This window comes from Falco biarmicus, chromosome 3 (genome assembly GCF_023638135.1).
Source record: "Falco biarmicus isolate bFalBia1 chromosome 3, bFalBia1.pri, whole genome shotgun sequence".
Classification (NCBI taxonomy): domain Eukaryota; kingdom Metazoa; phylum Chordata; class Aves; order Falconiformes; family Falconidae; genus Falco; species Falco biarmicus.
This window is the reverse complement of record NC_079290.1, coordinates 70,190,987-70,212,273: the sequence shown is the minus strand read 5'-3', so window position 1 is coordinate 70,212,273 and position 21,287 is coordinate 70,190,987. Positions and strand designations below refer to the sequence as shown.

Genomic DNA, 21,287 nt, shown 5'->3' with positions numbered 1-21,287 from the left:
ATCACCAGGTATTGCTAATGCTGTTATCCCTTTAAGACTCAATGTCTTAAAGAAGAGATTGTGGGGGCATATCTTTTTTGGATCTTCAATCACTGGCATGACAATAGTTCTATAAAACAAAATCAGCATCTAAATATTCATGCACTCTCAATTATTCACTTGAAATCTTGCTATTTAAAAAATCCACAGTATTGCTTGTAGAGTTTTTAGAGCTCATAAATATCATACAAGGTTTTGATCCTGCCTGCCTTGTCACAGTTGTGAGTTAATTGTGTCCTGTGGTTGCACTGCGTAAGTCATGATCTAGCTTAGATTAAGTTAAAATAGCTACTCCATGCTCCCATATTAGAGAAAACAAGCGCAGCAGCTGTTAGAGTTCTCCTAGCTCCATCCCACAGCACCAAACCTCAGGTTTTAAAGCCTGCACTCTTCAGTACTAGAAAGGCAATCAAAGATGCATAGATGTAAAGTTACAAGATGGACACATGGAGACTGAGCCAGGTATTTCTACACAAAAAAAACCACAGCAGAACCGCAGCGTGGATGTGCTGAAGGAAACCCGAGGTCACACAGTATGGAAAGGGAATTGCACCAGGCTAGGTCCCTCAGAGCGTTTCCTTAATGTAAATGCAGTGCAATGCACAGTTCCTGACAGTAGGACATGTTTGCAGAAGGTGTCATGGCATCACAAATGGCTGGGCTGAAAAGTTCTGCCCCCCTCTCTCTTATATGCCCAAATCCTCTAACAAAGCTCAAGGGTTCTCGAGAAGGCAGGTGCTGTGCTCACGCACAGGAGTGGAGCAGAAACCACAAACTGCTACTTCTGAACATAGTTCTCATAACATAATGAAGCCCAAATTAGAACAAAGAGAAATGCCATATGATTAAGTATTCTCTATTTATGTCTTCTAAGATTTCTATCTATACAGTTTTCCCTAGGAATAGGAAGCCAATAGGACAATCCAGCCATTGCTGTTGCTACAGCCCGCAACAGCTCTAGCACAAAAGCCTGCAGATCATGCAGCAAGCTCCCCCAAGTTATGCTGCAGCATATTCAGCTAACTTTAGGATCTGCTTTAAAATCAAAGCATTCCTCCCCATAAAGCTTATCTGTTCCTAGCCATTCCAGTGAAAGTTATTTTTATTTTGTGCCCTCTGTCATTTACACTGAAAGCAAGCCAACCTACACAGCGCTGTCAGGAAGCAGTGGGCCCACACTGTGTTTTTATGACTGATATTTGAAAAAAAAAAAAAAAAAAAAAAAAGCAGCTAACCATTTTCCAAAATAAAGATAATAAACTTGCCAGCAGGCTTGGATTACTGCTCAGGATTAATCGGCTGTTGGAATTAAACAGGAAAAGCCAGAGTGGAAATTTAGAAGTTCCTGTATGGAATCTGCATGTCCTGTTATGATGTATAGAGAAGCACCCCCATACCTGTTGGAAACGCCAGGACGGCAGGAGATGAAGTGCCCAGCCATTTCACAGGGGGAGAGCGGCGCGATGGTCTTAGGCACGAGGGGCTCTGCAACATGGAGCCCAGCACCAGCAGCCACAGTCCAAGTGTCCAGCATCCTGCACACAAGCGGAGCTGTACATGCTGCACGCACTTTAGGTGGCACTGTCACCTTACCACAGCCATGTAATGACCCTTTCCTCTACTTACACTGCCACCCCAGGAGCAATCTTCTGTCCCATCTGCATTACAAGCCCAGTGCTTTTACAAGGATGTGACATTTGAAATGGTACAAGAGAGCCGTTGGCTTCTGCCATGCCTTTAGCCCCCAAAAGCCATTCAGGTACCAAAAAGTTGTTTCCTATGGCAGTACTTATCCCCTGTAATCAAGTCAGTGCTCAGTCTCCTCTTCATCAGGCTGGAAAGACTTGACCAGCATGGCTGGGCCAGTCAGGGCTCACAGACCTCGACATCAGGCAACATCCACGTGGCATTTTAAGCTGTGTTTCCCCATGCTCCCACCCCATCCACTGAGCAAAGAAAGGGCCTTTTATTTCCCTCTGATACTCTCAATGATGTGTCCCAGCAGAGATCAAATTCACTTATAAAAGCCTGGGGAGAGAGAAGCAGCAGTGGAGTGCTAGTAAGCTTAAATTATTTATAAACAGTAAATAAATTAGAAAGGAATTGGTAATATGAGCTCTGTGCAGGGGTCTCTCTGTTCTGTAAAACGGTAAGATGAGTGAAGAAAACTCTTTTCTGGTCAAAGAAGTGGTAGAGGAGGATCAGCAGATCACAGGGGTGGGCCATGACTGTGTGCAAGGATCTAGCTGCTCCTACAGGCCGGCTAACAGGACTGATTCAGCCTGGTAAACAAAGCCAGCACTGGGGTTCATCATACTTGCCTTGATTTTAACACGCCTATATATGTCCAGTCATGGTATTTTAGGATAAAATTTTAGGATAAAAGACCCCTGCAAATTCATTTTCATTCCTTTCTTTGCCACAGGCTTTGTATGTGTCTTCAGGATGGTTGCTTTGGGCTTGGCTACACTGGGGGTTTTAGGCTTACCCAGGCAAAGCTGGGTACCATTCTATACCAAGCAAGTGCAATAGCTACCTACTGAGCAGCTCCGTGAGAGAGGAGAGGTTCCCTCTGTGGGAAAAACAGCCCGTGGAATCCAGTAGAAGGGCAGGTCACAGGGCCAGGTGAGGGATGGTGACTTCCCCGAGATTTCAGCATGGTCCCTTAGGGAAATTTAATTTCATATTCACAGTGCCAATATAGAAATACCATCCTCGTGTCCTACATTTAAAAAAAAAAAAAAATCATCAAGCACACATATACAGGTGCTTTGCTGCACTGCTCCCTCGTCTGGGGAAAGGTGGGATAAACCTCGTATGACAGATGTCAAAAAACGGTTTGACTATTGGAAGATACTCAGCTGGTATGGGAATGATAATGTTATGGAAACACCAAGCAGAAGGAGCCCCTCTCACTTGCTGTGTCTCTATTAAGATGTACGAAAAAGGAATCTTTGCTAAAACGTATAGCTCGGTCTGATTAGTGTATAAGCAGCCAGCACTACATGGTAATCAGCAGCTTGCCGACACCTCGGGTTAGTAAGGGTGTTAAACTGAGCTTCCAAAGCCAGATGATATCAGAAAACTGTTTCTTCTTTTTCTATAATTATTATAGAAAAGGAAACTTTCAGCTCTTGTAGGCAAAAAAGCTGGAAAGTGCAATTCTTTCATATGCAAGAAACCACGCACTAATGAATTTTATACAAAAGGAAAGTAAGACTGCGGGGGTCGGGAGACAGTCTTGGTTTGGAGGGCGCAGAGGTGGCAGTAAGGGGGGTTTAAAAACACACCCCAGTGGGGTGGGCTGCTGGGGTGGGGGGCTGCCACCCTCCCCTGTGCAGGCATGGCAGCGGTGGCCCCGCGGCACCCCACTGCACCCCAGGCACCCAGACCCTCCCCACAGCCCCTCTGTGTCTTTCCTTCTCAGGTCTGGCTGGCTTCGCTCGGCTCTGCCCAGGAGATCAATATGAGGTACGTCTGCGTTGGTTTATGGTTTGTTTAACAGCAAAAGAATCAAAAGGAAGGCAAGTTTCTTCTGCTTTTTACATCGCAATGAATAAAACCTTTTCACGTTGGCACCCCAAGAAACAGCTATTATTCTTCCTGTATATGACCTGAAAAACTCTGTAGTTCTCTTTATGTCTGCCTTTGTAGGGCATCTGTCAGAAGATCAGAAAATTATATTCAGAGCACTGAATGATGGCTATTTGAAGAGCTACAAGTTGTTGTTAGTTTGGGTTTTTTAACTTATAAAAATCTTGTTTGTGACAAACATTTCTGATTCCCCAAGAAAAAAGCATACGCCCCATCCCATGCACACAGAGCAAACTGAACGCATCCTTGCGAGCATCCTCGACTGGATGCTTAGGCTTTATTTCATCATAAAGCAGAGTAACAGAAAGACACAAAACAATCATTTCTTGAGACCCAGATATTACCCTCTGTGAGGCTATGTCAGGATCTCCAGTCACTGCGGTGTTCCAGTGGAGAACATCAAGAGCAGGTTAATTAGGGATGGATTAAAATAAAAGCCTCCAACTCTATCCAGAACAGAGCTAACCCTGCAAGAAATTTGCAGCAGCTCAATAATGGATCCCCCCAACCTGTACTCCCCAGTTGTCTTCATCATAGATTCAGTTGTTCCCACTCTTGTTCCCTGTGACAAATCTCTCCTGCCACTCGTGCCTGCAAACAGCGTGTGCTTCCTCAGTGGGGCTGGTTAGCTGGTGCAGGTCTGTCCCAGCCAGCCCCACAGCCCAAAAGGGGCTTTGCTGCTCTTAACATGTCAACTTGTGTCACCACACTGTGGGTCTCATTCATTTCCATCATCCGCCAGCCAAAGCCTTGCAGCTAGACAGGCCTCTGATGGGGGGGGATGGCCAAAAGCTCACCTACCCTCTCTGCAGCCTGGAAAGGCAGTGGATCCAGCAAGCTGTAGATGTTAGGAAAGGCCATGGTGGCTTTCATCCTGCCCACCTAAATCTACACGCACACCCCCTGCTGCTTTCCCTGCAGATAGTTAACACTCCTGCAGCTTCTTTGTTAAGAGTCATCTAGTTATGTGAAAGTCAAAGCTGGGATGAGGGATACATTGCCAAAAGGAGTGATTAGCAGAGCTGAGAGGCAGAACTCCTGCAGGACAGACCTTTTCCTTCTGGCTCGATGGGAAGCAGAAGGGCAGCACTTACACCACAAACTCTTCCAACTTTTTTCAGACCCTTTCCCCAATTCTGTTTCTGATGCTTGTGCATCATGAGAGCAGATTTCTCAAGAAAATAAGAGGATTTTTTCTTTTTCAGATTTTCATGCGTTACGGTCGCCAGCGATGGAAACTGAAAGGCAAAATAGAAGTGAATGGCAAGCAGAGCTGGGATGGAGAAGAAATGGTTTTCCTCCCTCTCATTGTTGGACTGATCTCCATTAAGGTACACATGATAACTCCTTTGCCTGCAAGCAAGGCAGGAGTCAAGAGGCTGCCTCCTCATGCACCAGCAGCAAAAACGCAGAAGCAGATCATTAAACTCTTTGAAAACGAGCCATCATTAGTATTTCCAACACACCTGCTAGAGTGAAGTGCTATAGCGTTGTCCAATCTAGATGCTACAAGACAAAACAGTTTGGGAGTCCTGTGGGAGAGGTTGTCCTAACTCCCGGGGGGGGTGTCATAGCCACGCTAACAGGGCTCTTGCCTCCCGTCACTCTCCGGCCACTCAGATTACTTGCAGCAAAACAAGGGAACACTGAAAACCTGTTTGCTAACAGCATTCAGGAAACCAACAACAATGAAAAACCCCAAACCAAAATATCCCACTACTAATGAGTTTGTTAATACTGCTCAGAAAAGAGAGCAGCATCTGTTGATCCAGAGAAATATATAAGTCTGCCACTGAACACACACAGGGCCAGCTGGGCATAAGCTGGAACAGTCCTGAGGTCCGGTCCCACCACCCTGTGCAGAAGAGCAGCACTACAGTGTGAGGTAGCAGGGCTGTAAGATTTCTGCTCACGGTGAGGTGGGGACCTGTAGAAAAAACATTTTTGGCAGCTTCCTACAGCACAGCAGTTCCCAAAATTTCTTAATGCCTGCAGCCTCTGTTGCCCTCTGGCTCTATGCCACATCACCCGGGAAAGAACAACCATTGCAACTCCTAGCAGTCAGCAGTGACTTTTCCTCCCAAACCAGAGTCTTTCCACAACTGCTTCATCCCCTCATTGCTCCAGGCCTCCCCACAAACTTTTTCTCCTGGCTGAAAGTCCATGTGCTTTCCTTCCAAAAAACCTCCAACCTAGAGATACCCATTCCCTGACCCCGGTCTGGAAATTGCTGCTAATAATTATTCCAGGTGCCCCTGGTTGGGCAGCTTAAACAGAGGAGTGTCTTGAAAGTCTCACAGGAAATGTCCCAGTTAGCCACTGCAAAAACTTTATGGGGGAAAAAAAAAAAAAGCAGGTGATTACAAAGTCACCAACAAAATAATCCCAAATGTGTGAGACGGTAAGCTTTCATAGAAAGTCAAGCTGTGACACAAGGTGAGACACTCTCGCCAGTCTAACAACACAGGTTTAAGGTGGAAGGTTAGGAGAGAACCCTTTCTCATAGTACGTGAGAGCTACAAACAAGAGTCCCAGTACTATTAAGGTTAATGTGTATATTTTCACCCCTTTTGGCCTCTTTCCAAAGACTTTCACATAAAAGGTTCAAGAACTAACTTTCAAGCAAATAGCTGAAGGTTTGTTTGTACAGGAGCTGCATATGTAACGGTCCCCCTGAATTTTCAGGCAGGTATATCTGTAAGTATGAATAGTGCTCTACTCTTACTATAGAAACACAGATGGAGGCAGTTCCTCACCAGTAGATCTGTGGAAGTCCTCATCAAAGGCCATCATAGATGCAAATAATTACATGGCTTCAGAGTTACAGGAGATGAACACATAGAAGAGAGCTCCCTTGGGAATTACTGAATAGGCAAGCTTCATCAGAAGATTCCCTGTCGTGAAAATTGGCAATTGGTGAGAGAGTATGAGATGGAAGAACATTCAATATGCTCTTCTTGTTCTCACTTTTCCCTTGGGCTCTGCTTATGGTCACTGCAAAAGACCAAATACAAGACTGGATAGCCCCTCAGTCTGAGCCAGTGTGGTTGTTCTCTTCTGACACCCATAAAAACGTAAAGAAAACATACAACCATAATCATATGCAACTATGCATTTATTAAAAAAAAAACAAACCCACAACCAAAACCAACCCCCCGATTTTTCCCCTAAGTAACGCAACAAACCTAGTCATGTTCTAGAAGCCTTTCAGCAAGGGTAAGAAAGGTAAGAAAATCAAACCCCTTGCCTTGTAATGAAGGATTACAATGCCTTTTGTGGTCCTGGATATCCTGTTCTTGTCTCTTACAGGTCACAGAAGTCAAAGGACTTGCTACTCACATCCTTGTGGGAAGTGTTACCTGTGAGACAAAAGACTTGTTTGCAGCTCGGCCTCAGGTGGTTGCAGTAGACATTAACGACCTCGGCACAATAAAGCTGAATCTTGAAATTACCTGGTAGTAAGTAGAGGTGGTTGATTTGTTGATCACTGGGTCAAGCAGCTGTAAAAATTCAACCAAAGAGAAAAGGTCTCTCCATGTGGTCTGTTCTCTCTATTTTGCTCTCTGCTGAGGCAGACGGGAAGGAATTGTGGCCCAAGTTTGGGAGATGAGAAGTAGCTCATGGTCAGCCATAGGTTCCCTGTGTTCCCTCTGGCAAATGGGGTTGTGCCTAGTTTCAGCTGTTAAATCGGGTTTGGTAAGTACTGGCGTTAGGAGACACATGAAACAGATAGTGATGAGTGATCATAGAATTGTCTAAAGTATATGCTTCTTCCCCAGGCTCAAAAAAAGGGACATAACTGAGTGCTCATATATTCATTAAATGTTTTTAACATTAAAGTTCAGTGGCGTTGCCCTGGATTGAGGTTAGCATAGCCAAGTGCAGAAGTTGGCCCATCTTTAAAAGCTGGCCCCTAAAGAGGGCTTCCTACACCATGAGGGTGGTGGGAAATCTCCAAGCTTGTCCATCTGCATTGGTCAGCCTACGTAAGCTGATGGAGTTAGGATTCAAACCCAGTTCTCACTGCATTTTAATGAAATAGGTAAACGTCATTTCTGAATAAGCATTGATGCATTTAACTTTTACAGTCATGTGTGCTTTTTCTTGTAATGCAATAAACATGAAGCCAGCAGTAACAGCTACTGGTTTCCTTTATAATGCAACAGCTCTATTAATAGCAGAGCACCTTTCTCATTAGTATGTGTGACACTTGGCAACTCAAATCCGAGAATACCTTTCATGTGAGAAGAATAACATCAGACTAGGCTACGTAAATGATTTCTGAGAGTGGAACACTTTTATCAGAACTGAAAGCCACACTTATGAGCCTGCTGTCTAATTAACTACATTTTCTTTTAAACACTTCTGTTGAAAAACTTGCTACCTCTAGGTTTTGATGTGCTAATAAACCACCTTTTCAAAAATCCTTTCCATGGACCTGAAATTCCTTCTTGCTCAGCCTAACAACTTTTTTTTTCCCTCTGCTTGTGTGTCCGTAGTCCCTTTGATGTTGAAGACTTGACCCCATCCACAGGAAATGTGAGCAAGGCATCTGCTCTCCAGAGGAGAATGTCCATGTACAGCCAAGGCACTCCCGAAACACCAACCTTCAAGGACCACTCATTCTTTGTAAGTTCTGTTCAGCTTCATGTTTATGCAATGAGAAGCCCTAGAGCAGTTCAAACACTGCAAACACTTCATTGCTTTACATGTCTAAGCTTTTTTCCCCTGGTTCCAGCAGGTTACCCTTACACATACTTATAAAGCAAGTGCCTTTCTATCTGTTAATCCTAAAAGACGGTGACCATGATCCTGGCATCTTTGAAACTATGTGGCCAATTATTGCATACCTATTCTCCTTGCCTGAATGCTATGACACTTGAATAATCTTTATCAAATGTGCCTTCATTTTGTAAAAGTAGTTAAACAACCATTATAGCACTAGTATTTTTAACGTATCCCATGACAAAATTTGCCCCTGTACTGAAGATATTCACAGGGTGCTCCTACATTTTGCATGAATCGAATTCTGAATGCTTAATCAGGACTGTGTATATACAAACTGAGTAGGCCATCTGCACAGATATGAATTTTACGAGTGCTGCACCCCATGCCTGTAATTTAGTACTCTGGTACAAAGCATTCATTTAACTTGCCCTTCCTCATACCCTCTTTGCTTTAACTGTTGAAGAAATGGCTGCATCCCCTGCAAGACAGGCCAAAGTTGACAATCTTAGATGCTCTGCAAGACACTTTCTTTGACAAGCTTCGTCGCAGTCGCTCTTTTAGTGACCTGCCATCGCTCAGGCTAAGCCCAAAAGCAGGGCTAGAGCTATATGTGAGTCCTGGTTTTCGTTTGGTGAAGGATTTTTTCAGTCCCCATGTGGCACCTCCATTCCCACGCATGCTTAATGTGTTGCTCTCCGTTACAACTCACTCATTTTGCTGACTGATTAGAGGGAAGAACATGACTGTGAGCCCATGCTGCTCATATTAAATCAAAATTCCTCTTGGTTTCTACAGGGATAATGACCAGAAGCCAACTATCTGTGGGCAGAGAGCAGGGCAGGAATACAAGCCAACAGTATTCTTAAAAATTGCCTGCTGCACTGATTGATGTTTTACATTTGCCGAGTGACGTGACTCTAGATGCTAAAAGCACACCCATGTTGAGGGAAAGAAGAAATGAACCTTTTGAGTATAATTATGTTTAGGGAAACAAGTTGCTGATAGTGCTGGGGAAAAAAAGATGCAAGTTTGGACACTTTAACCTTATGCACCTTACTAACATGTGAACACCTAGAGTTCTTTCCAGCAAATCGTCAGCAAAATGGTAGTTGCCTTTCATCTGTACCATGCATTTCCATGAACTGGACACATAAAAAAGCAAGATTTGTAGGTCAGATAGGCAGGTTGTGAGTCCTATAGTGATCTTTCCCATAGGTCAGTCAAAGAGATGAACATATGTATATGCTATGACTTTTTTTGGGGTCTGTGTACACTATTTTTGCTCCCTAAACGATCAACATCCTGGTCAATGCACCACCACACAATTCTTCTGGTTCATTTTGGCAGAAACTCATGTTGAACAGGACTTCTATGTAACCCATGTTCAACGGGATATCCCTGCCACGTGCAGCACACACTTTCGACAGAAAAGAAATAACATAGTAATATCACCGTTAAAGTGCCATGACACTAGAGAAACTTGTGGAGCAGACTATTAAATTTTAGGGATTGCTACTTTAGAAGTCAGACAATAAATACAACAGAAATCTATAACGGGTAGGAAAATGCAGACAAGGTGGCTTAAGTACAACACCATTAAAAAGAGACATGCCACAGGAACTAGAGCGGTGCACTGGGAATGCTGTCTGAGGGAATCGGGTAGGATGAGAAGAATTCAGGTCTCTGTTCTGGGACTCGCTTCCTAGAGCTCTCTGCTTACCAGAGACATGCCGAGCCCAAGTTTTCCAGCGGTTTTCCTGCTGAAATCAGGAGCTGTGCCAGATGAAAGCAGGAGTTGGATTTGAAATATTTTTCCCATCTCTCAAGTCTTGAATGCTTCTTTAATCTTTTTCCTTGCATCTTTCTTTCCCGGGCACATACTGTATTTCTTTCCTCTTTCCACTGCTGCATGAAAAACATTTTCTCTCTTTCTCTGTAATTTTTTCAGTCGAATTTGCCAGATGAAGTCTTTGAAAATGGAACAGTGATCACTGAGAAACGGCCTCTTTCTTTTACCTTTGGCGACCTGCCTTACGAAGACCGTGTGCCCCCTGCCAACTCAGCAGAGTCATCTTCTGCTCACATCAGCTCCAGCCCTGACATCACTGCCACCCCCCACCCAGCACCGAGCCCTCAAGTCCTCCAAGAGCTCAAGCCTGGACTGTAGCAGCAGCGACTCCCGCAGAGACTCTGTCACTGAGCCGAAGGACCTGCCATCCCAGGGAGAGGGAACAGCGGTTGAGAACAAGACCACCCCAAGGGCAGCTCCTGAAGTTTGCCAAAAATCCTCTGATGCTGGGAGTGATCATGTCTTTATAGAAACAAGTGTCCCGGTGTCTCTCCTGCAGGACACGGATGAAGGTTCAGAGCTCAAGCCTGTGGAGCTGGATACCTATGAGGGCAACATCACGAAGCAGCTGGTAAAAAGGCTTACATCAGCAGAGGCACCCATGACCCCAGAGAGGCTGCCATGTGAGGGATCAATTAGTGGGGAATCAGAAGGATATAAATCTTACCTCGATGGAAGCATTGAAGAAGCCTTGCAAGGGCTTCTCTTAGCTCTTGAGCCACATAAAGAGCAGTATAAAGAGTTTCAGGACCTGGACCAAGAAGTGATGCATCTAGATGACGTCCTAAAAGTGAGTATGTTTTCAGAAAATACTACCCTAAAGGAAATCTAGGCAGGCAGAATCTCCTCCCCTGCCTCACAAACACCAATGTAGGGTTTTTGGAGACAAGTAAAATTCCTCAGTAGCAGTAGATCTGCTCCTGTTTGGAGCATCCTTTCACAGTGTTGCATTTTTAAGCTTACAAAGCTTACCACAGCCTTGTGTCCTCAAACAATGGGTCTTTTAATCTGCTCAACACCTGGGGGAAAGAGAAAAAGGTGCAATGGCAGAGCCACAATTCAATTATACCCTTCTCTAAAGAAACCACTTGTGAACCTGTTGCTTGTGCCATACTGGAGATCAGATTATAGCCAGCTTTCTGCCTTTGAAATCTATGGGTCACATCCTCAGTGGGTGTGCTTTAGCAGCTAAGCTGTGGAGCTGTGCAAAACTACAGCAGCTGAGGATCAGGCCTTGTAGCCATAGAAGCTGAATTTTCTAAGTCGCCAAAGCACAAGGCTCACTGAAAGCTGCCATCCCCTCATTGCCTAGGCTTCTTCCAAGCCCTTTCCTTTTTCCCCCGTGCAGTTTTAAAATGAGAGACATTCTGCCATCACACGAGGATAGACAGAAAGTATTGACAATTAGAAAGAAGAAAGGGGTTTTGCATGTGTGTTGTTAGTATGTTTACTGCTGATCACTGTGACTCATATCACCCCCATGAATAATAAGTCATGATGCATTACTGTGCAGAGTATTGTATACTCTTACTTGAGTATATACTTGAAATAATCATTTCAAATGCTTCATATTCATATGCAAGTTGGTCTGCTAGTCATTTAAGCCTCATCATTCAAAAACATGGCTAAGGAGGAAGGAGGGAAGCATTTATCCTTCAGCATTATCTTTTTATGAAGAAACTTTGTTAACATCCTTGTTTCCATTGGCGTTTGCAGCTGCATGGTACTTTCCCAAGTTAAGCACCTTTTTGGCAGCCTGCAGCCCCTGTTTCTTGCATGATTTCCCAAGGAGGTTCAAGCAGGCAAAGCTACCGTTACTATTATTTTTTGACTTCGTGGCTGCTCTGCAGCTTGTACAAAGTGGTCAGCTATCCAAACAGCAGAGCAACAATGGAGACTGTTTATTTATACTCTTTTTATCAGAAGTTACAATGGGACAGACATGGGATGTGGGGGAGGACAGACAGACAGAGGCAGACAGGATTTCTGCATGCTTGAGATGGACGCCTCTTCCAGATCTGCTTATGTCTGTGTGTCGCCTGTCGATCAGCTTGCAGACTGACACTTAGCATCACCAGCAGCCGTGCTGGGCTCCCCGTGCAAAAAGGACTAGCTGGAATCCATCTGTGGCTGAAGAAATCTCTCTTGGCCACCAGAGAGAAGGAGAAGCCCATGAGTTGCTGTTTGCTTTTGCCTGAAGAGACAGCACTACCAGCCCTGAAGGAAATGGAAGCAAAACCCATCGTTTACCCATCCCACTACAGAGGATGTGGGATACAGCACCCACCTGTGTCACAGAGATGTTGGGAAGTGTGTTTGATCAGCTAGTGACGCTACGGTCAGTTTAAGGAGTCAAGCATCGTGAGTGCTAACATATGAGCATTATAGCATTAAAATCGTGTGCAAAAGAATTGGAAACAGAACTCCAGGCCCCCTCAGCTCTCAAGATGGTGCTGAATCTGAACTCAGAGGCCAATGCATTTCTTTCTACAAGCTGAGATAAAGTCCTGGCTCCTGCCTGGGACTGGAAGATGTGGCTTGTGCAGCACCAGTGGCTCCTCCTCGCTCTTTCTGATCAAATAATCATGTAGCGTTTAAGGTGCTGAAGTCATGGCACAAACCAATGGAGGTGATCCATCAAGTTACATCTGATCCTGCAAGGTGACCCTGGAGGAAGCTCTGTGGGCATGTCTGGATGAATCACCACATGGGATCAGGGCCCTTGATACTTCCTACAGCAACAGCAAGGTTTCCATCACATTTCCTCCCAGTAGTGAGATGGGATGGCTTCCCCCCTCTCTAGCACTGTTAATTTCTGAATTACAATACTGCTTTTCTCTGTCACCTAGGAATCTGATGCCTGATTGGCTTTTCCTTGGTAAGCCATGTGGCTTCAAAGGCCACAAAAGTCCTCTCATCACATGAATATATCTGAAAATATGGGATCAAATTAATTCCTGGCTAAGGTCCATTCAAGTTACATCTGGAATAAATCCAATAGTGCCATTGGATATGTATAAATTGGCTTCTGTAGCTAGAACAGCAATTATGGAACGTGCCTTCGCCTTTCAACTTCCAGAGCCTTAACTGCTGTCTTTCCTTTTGGAGGATGCCAAAAGCTGCGTCACTTGGATTCAAGATGTACTTCTCATGTCTATAAAACACATCAAATTTGGCCAGTGAGGGTTTTTCTTTGGGGAAGAGAGGGGGATAGGATGGGAAGGGGAGGAGGAGTGGAAGGGATTTTCCCGTTCTCAGGCTTTGATTTTATATGCTGTGAATATGAAGGTTTGAAATGAAACACCCAATAAAATGATGTTTTAAAAATAAAATGAAGAATTTGAACACTTGAAGCTTTATCCTTTTTTTTCTTTTCTTTCAGTAGTAGCTAATTTCTGGGGTTTTCATTGGTTCGTTCTGCCTTTGCAGTGCAAGCCAGCAGTAAGCCGAAGCAGGTCCTCCAGTTTAAGTCTAACAGTTGAAAGTGCTTTAGAAAGCTTTGATTTCCTGAACACCTCTGACTTTGATGATGAGGATGGTGGTTGTGTGGAGGTTTGTAATGGTGGAGGAGTTGCAGACTCAGTATTTTCAGATACTGAGATTGAGAAGAATAGGTAAGTTTGTAGCAGCTGCCAGCTGTGCTTATGCCAAACTGATACCCCAGCTCTTTGTCGCTAACAGGGGATCCCGGTGCACACATTATTCAAGGAAGACTGACTAATCCTTGATGAGTTTATAGGGTCAGAGAGTTCCCTGTGGCTGCTGCATACAAAATCTTTTAACTTCCAGGATCATTTTTTTCCCTGATCAAATATATGCAATCTGTCCTCCAAAGGAGAAGGGTAAATTAAATTGAGCTGACATCAATACTGGCAGAGCCTCTTCCTTGACATAGGTTTGGACCTGGCTTTCCTTGGATGTAATTACTAATTCCTCTGTGGTTTTTCCCCCCTCCCTTTGTCTTTTCTCTCTAGCCGAATGAGTCTTTGCAGTGGATTAAGCTTGTCAGTAACAATAACACAGGGCCAGATTTAAGCAGCATGGTGTAGGTTTCCTTTGGAATGTAAGAGTGATGACTGGTATTCTGTTCATGGCCCTGCGTGTTACCTGCCCTTCTTTCATCACTTCTGCTCTTTCTGAGAAAAAAAAAAAAAAAAAGAGAAAGAAAAAAAAAAAAAAGAGAAAAAAAAAAGCTGTGGTGTTTGTGCTGTGGTCTGCCATTGTTGTGTGACTTTAAGATGCTGTGTTTCAATCATTAGATCCTAAAAGCACCTTTGGGTACTCGGAGCTGACACGATGCCCAGCAGGAACCTAAGCAGCACTAGAGCTGGCAAAAAAGAACAGAACATGGTTGCCTTGCACCCCACGCTTTACAGCCAGGCAGCTATACTTCTTGCAGCTTATCATGGCCTGTGTAAGATAATTTTGAGTGCAAACAAGTAACCACCATGCCGTTCCCATCATCTCACTGCATATCCTCTTCCCAGAATAACACTTGGTGGGAAGAAAAACTTGAAAAATTGTGTTGCTTGCTAAACTGGCACTCTGAGCTCAGTTCAGTCTGTGTTATTTTAAGGATCTGGCTTTAACCAGGCACTTTAGCATAAATTTGAGTTAAGCAGCAAAAATTTAAGTTAGTTATAAGCTAACTTACAAAGCAACTAAAATCTTTTAAGTTAAAGTAGAAGTTAATATTTGTATTTCTGCCCTCTGGCTTATCCCTAGACGGTGTTGATTCCTGCTTCCATTTTTAGATGTGTGTGTGACTCAGTGTAAAGATTGCAAGTGTTGAAACTTCCGAACTTGCAGCCAAATGTGCTTGTTTTCTGGGGACTGACCTCGGGCTTTGCATTTAAACACAAGGAGAACCATTTGTACAGGACAACATTGGAAATAATGGTTTAAAACACAGCAAGAATAGCTTTATGCTTTTACAGAAACAATTGGCAAAGCAAGCTGTACACATCGTGCCTAAAACAGCATATGAAAACATCATGTCTCTTACTCCAGCAGTGGTTTTCCTTTCCTTCTGCAATGAGGATTAAATTTGGCAGCAGGAGGATGTGGAAAGCACAGAGCTGTTCTTAGCAGCTCGGTGCTTGGGGTGGCACAAATTGTAATGGTGCTTAATCCGGAGCGACTGGGGAGATGAGTCACCAAGACGGGAGAAAACTGTCACCGCCGAGTGACAGTAACTCCAGGTTAAAAAAGCTTGCTGTTGAGAACATTGCATCGCTCAAGGCAAACCAGCCAGGGGACAGAGAGCTGCCCCCTCGGTGGGCACAGCCTTCCCGTGCCCAGCCAGGGCAGCGCTGCTCCGTTGCGATATGATGTGTTCATTGCGAGGTTTCTGGCTGCTTTCAGCTCTTCTGCCATGCTCGTTGCTCGTCGCCCTGAGTGAGAGTGTGTTGTGTGTCTGCTGTGGCAGCTGCCAGCCCTGCACTGACCTCCCTCATCCCTCCTCCCCAGCTACAGGACAGAGCACCCAGAAGCCAGAGGCCACCTGAGCGAAGCTCTCACTGAGGACACAGGCGTGGGCACCAGCGTGGCCGGCAGCCCTCTGCCCCTGACCACAGGGAATGACAGCCTCGATATAACCATAGTTAAGCACTTGCAGTATTGCACACAGCTCATTCAGGTACTAGGGCCAGCTCATTTGGGGCATGTATTTTAATATTTTTCCTGCAAGCACTAGTGTACCTGCACTGTGGGGTACAAGTGGGCTGGTAAGGTCAGCGCTACTCCTGGGACTGCCACTATGCTGGGGTAGGAAGGTGACCTCTTTCACCCTCAACCAGGAAAGCTTCCATCATTTGTCTTGGCCCATCTCAGAGCAGACCTGACATGGAAACTATGGGGCACTTTGCAGGTGCTGCCCAGCAGGACCAACGAGCAGCACGGCAGTGACACGGGCAGCCCCTGCTCTGCGTTACACATGTCCACTGGCTTTGCCGGGAGGTCCCTGGTTAAGGCAGCCCATGTCTTCAGAGCTAAAACAGAAGCCCGTGGCCTCACTGTTTCACCAAGCCCCAGACAACGCTGTGATGCTCAAGACCAGAAATGAATTTCTGCACATGAGGTGGAGAGATCGTCTGCAACAGACACAGCAAAGGCAGCACATGGCAGCCCCCCGGGACAACAAAGTTGTCTGTTCCTGCTCACAACTAACTAGTAAAACCTTTTAGAGGTTTTTTTTTTCAGAGCCCAAGCACAGCAAATGTGATTTTAAACCTCCAGCAAGCTGCTCCAACAAGCAAGGGCATCAGGGTTTTCCTGACGAATCAAAATATACCACAGCTTACTCTTTACAATTACTTGACTCTTCCATCTTAGATATAATTAGCTTTATTTTCCCAGAGGCCCACTGAAGCAATACAGAGTAATCCTGATTCCAGCACACTTAGCACTAAGCTGGACACCCTGCTGACTCACAAGTATGAGAAAAGGGGAGGGTTTTGGTTTAAGTACAAGAGCACACGGTAAATATGCAGTTGGAGGATGCGAGCTCACACTATGTCCACACACGGAGTAGATTTTCTATGAACAATATTACATGGACTGCTGAAAAAAATACAGATGTCAGCAGCTGGGAGTATTAGCAAATATTAGGGAATATTAGCAAAAGCACCAAATTAATAAAGGCACCCAAGCAGCTGATCAGAGCTGAAATGTAGTGGAGAAGGAGAGACCTGTGGTCTGCCTCCAGGCAGGTATATCCTGAAAGTCCACAGCCCACGTTATGTGACTAATATTCTTTTCTGGCTTTAAGGCTTATGATGATGGATTCCTTTAGCTTTGCAGAGTGTGTAAATCAGAAATTATTTATGCAAATGGCCAGTTGGATACTCAAGTGTCTGGATCTGGATGTAGATGTTAAAGATTTAGCAACGATGCATATCAACCAGGACCATAACATATCTCAGAGACAAGAAACTTTTGAAGTTAAGGAGATCCCATGGTATTAGGCAATGAATTTGCCATAGCACTTCAGGTACCAGGTGCTTTGGAGCTTTTTGTTTACTTCTGAGGGTTTTTTTTGTTCAATGACTCTCTTCCCATTTGTCTTCACCAGCAAATTGTATTCTCCAGTAAAACACCATTCGTGACAAGAGACCTCCTGGATAAGCTGTCCAGGCAGATCCTCGTGATGGAGAACATTGTGGAGATCAGCACTGAGAACTTGGGAAACATCACCTCCCTTACTGATGGTAAGAGACAAGTTAGGGGGGTTTTCTTCTGGAAAGGGTTTGTTTGGGCATGCGTGCCTGCAGAGATAATCACTGTGCAGAGCTCACCACCGCTGCAGGAGGTGCGACTCTGTTACGGGCAGGTGTAACAGTCACCACAGCAGCTCGGGGGGCTCACTCTGTCTTCAGTGCTGGTATCCAGAAACAAGCAGGTGAGAAGAGAAAGGACTTCTTATCCCGCTTGATGTGTAGAAGGTGGACAGAGGTCATTGCTGTGTTGAGGTGGGGATGCTGCCACCTCTGAAGAGCCGAATTCTTCCTCCGCCTCTCCTTCCTGAGGAAAGGCAGGATCTGCCTTATACTATCAGAGGCATAATACAACTCCTCAAACACTTTTATCTGTTTTATTTTTAGCCATCTCTATAGAGAATTATTTAGTTATTTTTCTAGTTGTATCATCTATTTTAATACCTTGGAAGAGTTTGACAAACATGTAGGTGCTCACCCTCGTGAGCACTCTGGCAGGACAGGTAAATACAACATGGTGTATTTACTTTGTTTATCAGAAAACTGAGGCAAAATTGAGTGACTCACCCAAGGCCACACAGCAGTGCTAGGACAGGGACCAGTCTTATGCAGATCATTTGCAGTATTCTCATATTATTTTATGATATTTAAAAGGATGAGGCATCAGTGCCCAGAACTGGATCAGGAGCAAATTTTCTCACATCCTACCACAGGAAACAGAAAAAACATGTTACAAACTTGGGGTAAGCACATGATCATGCTCTGTGAAGGTAATGGCACAGGGCGACCCACCAAACAGCTAATGTCCATCAGTGGGCTGGACTGAGATTTCCTCCATTTACCATCTTTTCTCTTCTGGAAGTTGATGCTTCCAGCACGGTTTTGTTTCATCGTTCCTTCTGTCTTCTCCAGCAATTCCAGAGTTCCACAAAAAGCTGTCGCTGCTGGCTTTCTGGATGAAGTGTACTGGCCCTTCAGGAGTGTATCACACGTCTGCAGACAAGATGATGAAGCAGTTGGATATCAATTTTGCCACCACTGTGAATGAGGAGTGTCCAGGGCTTGCAGAAACAGGTACCAACTGCTGCTAAAAAATTGTGTCAGTCATCAAAATGGAGAAAGGTTGTGTACTGGGCTTTACTCAATCTTCATTGCTTTGTTTTCCAACCCCTTGGAGGTCTGTTTGGCCACAGCTCCAAGATCTCATTTGAAAACTAATGCTACAACTCTTGAAACAGATTTGGCCCAATAATCACATTAGAATAGAAGAAAAAGGTGAGGTGAGAAGAAAAGAAAATACTGTTTTAAGGTTTATGAGCTAACTGGAAAGTAAGTCTATTCCCAAATACAGGTTTCTAAGTGATTCAGTGAAGTAGGAATCCTCACACTTAATTTTATGCGTCTGTATATTGTCCATGCCCCAGGACAGTGCACGGGGATGAAATTCATATACATTCGAGTGAGTCTATGTGAACATAGGTTCCCGTTTGGAGTGGGATGTACCACACTTCAAACTCCAGGTATACAGACTAGCTCTCCCTGGGACAGAACAGGGACGCAGGGTGACTCGGTCAGGCGTGGGCACCTGCACTGCAGATGCCTACCCAAGGCAGTGTTCTCCTTCCTGCTCCCTGCCTCAGCTCTCACAGACAGTGCCTCAGACCAGCCTTCCAGTGCCACACGCTCACGCAGGAACATAAGACCAAGCACAGCGAAATCCTGTCTCTGTGCGCATCTTCCCTGCTTCAGTGGCATCACAGAGATGCAACTGGCAGTGCATGTGGGTATGTGTTTAGTGATTCATTTGGGTAGAAAGGGTGCTGTATTGATCAGATAGGAAGCTGCACTAGCCGTCCGTAAACTGGCAGAGGTTCATCCTTACAAAGATATCTTCTGGTGATGAAAGCTAGACAGGGAGAAAGTCTGTGGAGCTTCTAACCTAACCGCAGGTGAGGTTAGAACCTTTGGGAAGTATCTGGCTTTGAAGTGCGCTGTGGTATTTTGCCAGCAGCTTTTGCTCTCACTAATGCATCCCTTTGTCTGTGGCTGCCTGCAGTCTTCAGGATCCTGGTGTCTCAGATCTTGGACCGGACGGAGCCTGTCCTCTACTCCAGCATGTCCTCCGAGATCATTACCGTCTTTCAGTATTACAACTATTTTGCCAGCCACAGTGTTAATGACCTTGGAAGCTATTTGCTGCAGCTCGCAAAAGAAGGTAGGGTATATTAATTCTGATGGCTAACAGGGGAGTACATCAGTGTCCTTCTGAGCTCAGCACAAAACAGTCCAGGTCTTTCACCATCCTGTATGGAGAGACCTTCTGAATTTTACAATTCAGGCTGATTTTACAAAAGAAGGTGGTGAAGGAGACAAAGAAGTACCTTGGATACTAAGTCTGAATGCGCCTGAACATATCAAGGGAAAAGAGCTGATGCAGATAAACCCTCAGTCATTTCTATTTCCATGTTCAAATGTGAAAAATCTCTGTTGAAAGAGTTACTTTTTAGGAGATGGCTGATGGTGGTGGGCTGGGCCCAAGGTCTGGGAAGTTTTCTGTGTGGTAGCTTGGATGACGTTCCGGTCTTTCACCATCCTGTACGGAGAGACCTTCTGAAGTGCTGAGCAAGTCTCAGTAGCCAAGGGATCACAGCACCTCAGTGTCTGGCAGGCTCTGCCACCGAGAACTAAAGAGAGAAGCAAATGCTCCGCAGAACATGCTAGACTGCAATCCCTGGCAAGCCAAGTTTTCGTCTCTATTTGACACTCAGTCTGAAGAACCTTGCCTAGTTTTCATTTTTATTTGGGCATACTGTGGAGCTTTTGCTCTGAAACCTGGAAAGAAAAAGGCTTTTCAGACCACCTCTGAAACATATGAGCCCCAGCTCTTGGTGGCAGACATCTGTCAGACTGGGAAACATTCTCACAAAGATGCTCTGGAAGTCAATACACTGACAAGGATATTGGGTTTCACTTGTTATGGGGAGGATTTACATCTTCCAGCAGAAAGCGAAGATTTGACAAGCAGGCCCTTAGCTCTGGGTAGGCGTAAGTGTTGCAGTGTCCACCTAGCCCATCTACTCATCTCCTCCTTTGGAAGAACATCTGAGAAATTGGCCCAGCTTAAAGCCCAGAGAATTCCCTGTGCAGGCACACTGCAATGTTGCAATTGCTGAGATGGGGACTTTTTTATGCCCTTTGTGCGTATAGTATAAATCGAGGATTGCTAGTGGGGAAGGGAGCAATTTGAAATATTGAGAGGATAAACGAAGTAACCAGGACCTTTCTCTCACACTTCTAGCCTCTGTAGTTCAGGTGCTGCAGTCAGTGAAAGATGGAAAACTGCAGCAAAATGTGGCCAAAATAAACTCCAATAACCTTCCGCCACAGCAAGAAGTTTTGAGAGCTTTGGCTTTGCTTCTCAATGAAAATAAAAACGAAGTCAGTGAGACTGTGGCATCACTTCTGACAGCTACCACAGAGAACAGGCACTTCAGGGAGAAGGTAAGCGGCAGAAAATCACCCATCGCTTAAGAGACCTGTATTGTCATGACTTTTTTCTGCCTGTGTCTCGAAGATCTACGTGTATACTCCAAGCTTGATTGAAACTGATCCAGAGGGACTCCCTGTCTAATTTTTCTGCAAATATACAGGTCTGTTTCTGTCATTTTGCCCGTCTGCTTCTACCTGTCATTACACTAAAGAGGTACTAACCAAAACTCTGCAAATACCCCCCGAGTGCTGTGCTCTCCAGCTATCTTCCACACTTCAGCATTTCTGCTGGCCTGTCTCAGACTTGGCTTCGGTCCAAGGCTTCAAGTCAGCAGTCCCCAGCATCACTGACAGGCACAGACGTACCTCTGAGA

General features: G+C 44.9%; 1 protein-coding gene across 1 annotated transcript in view; it reads left to right on the top strand.

The window, feature by feature from the left end:
- RIPOR2 (RHO family interacting cell polarization regulator 2) overlaps positions 1-21,287 on the top strand; it is a 70,255-nt gene that overhangs the window by 42,547 nt on the left and 6,421 nt on the right. Inside the window, 12 exon segments of the mRNA XM_056333381.1 lie at positions 3,467-3,510; positions 4,839-4,964; positions 6,943-7,091; positions 8,133-8,262; positions 10,310-10,482; positions 10,484-11,000; positions 13,640-13,824; positions 15,680-15,848; positions 17,283-17,418; positions 18,337-18,498; positions 19,481-19,639; positions 20,723-20,925. Coding sequence (XP_056189356.1) covers positions 3,467-3,510; positions 4,839-4,964; positions 6,943-7,091; positions 8,133-8,262; positions 10,310-10,482; positions 10,484-11,000; positions 13,640-13,824; positions 15,680-15,848; positions 17,283-17,418; positions 18,337-18,498; positions 19,481-19,639; positions 20,723-20,925 — 2,153 coding nt within the window.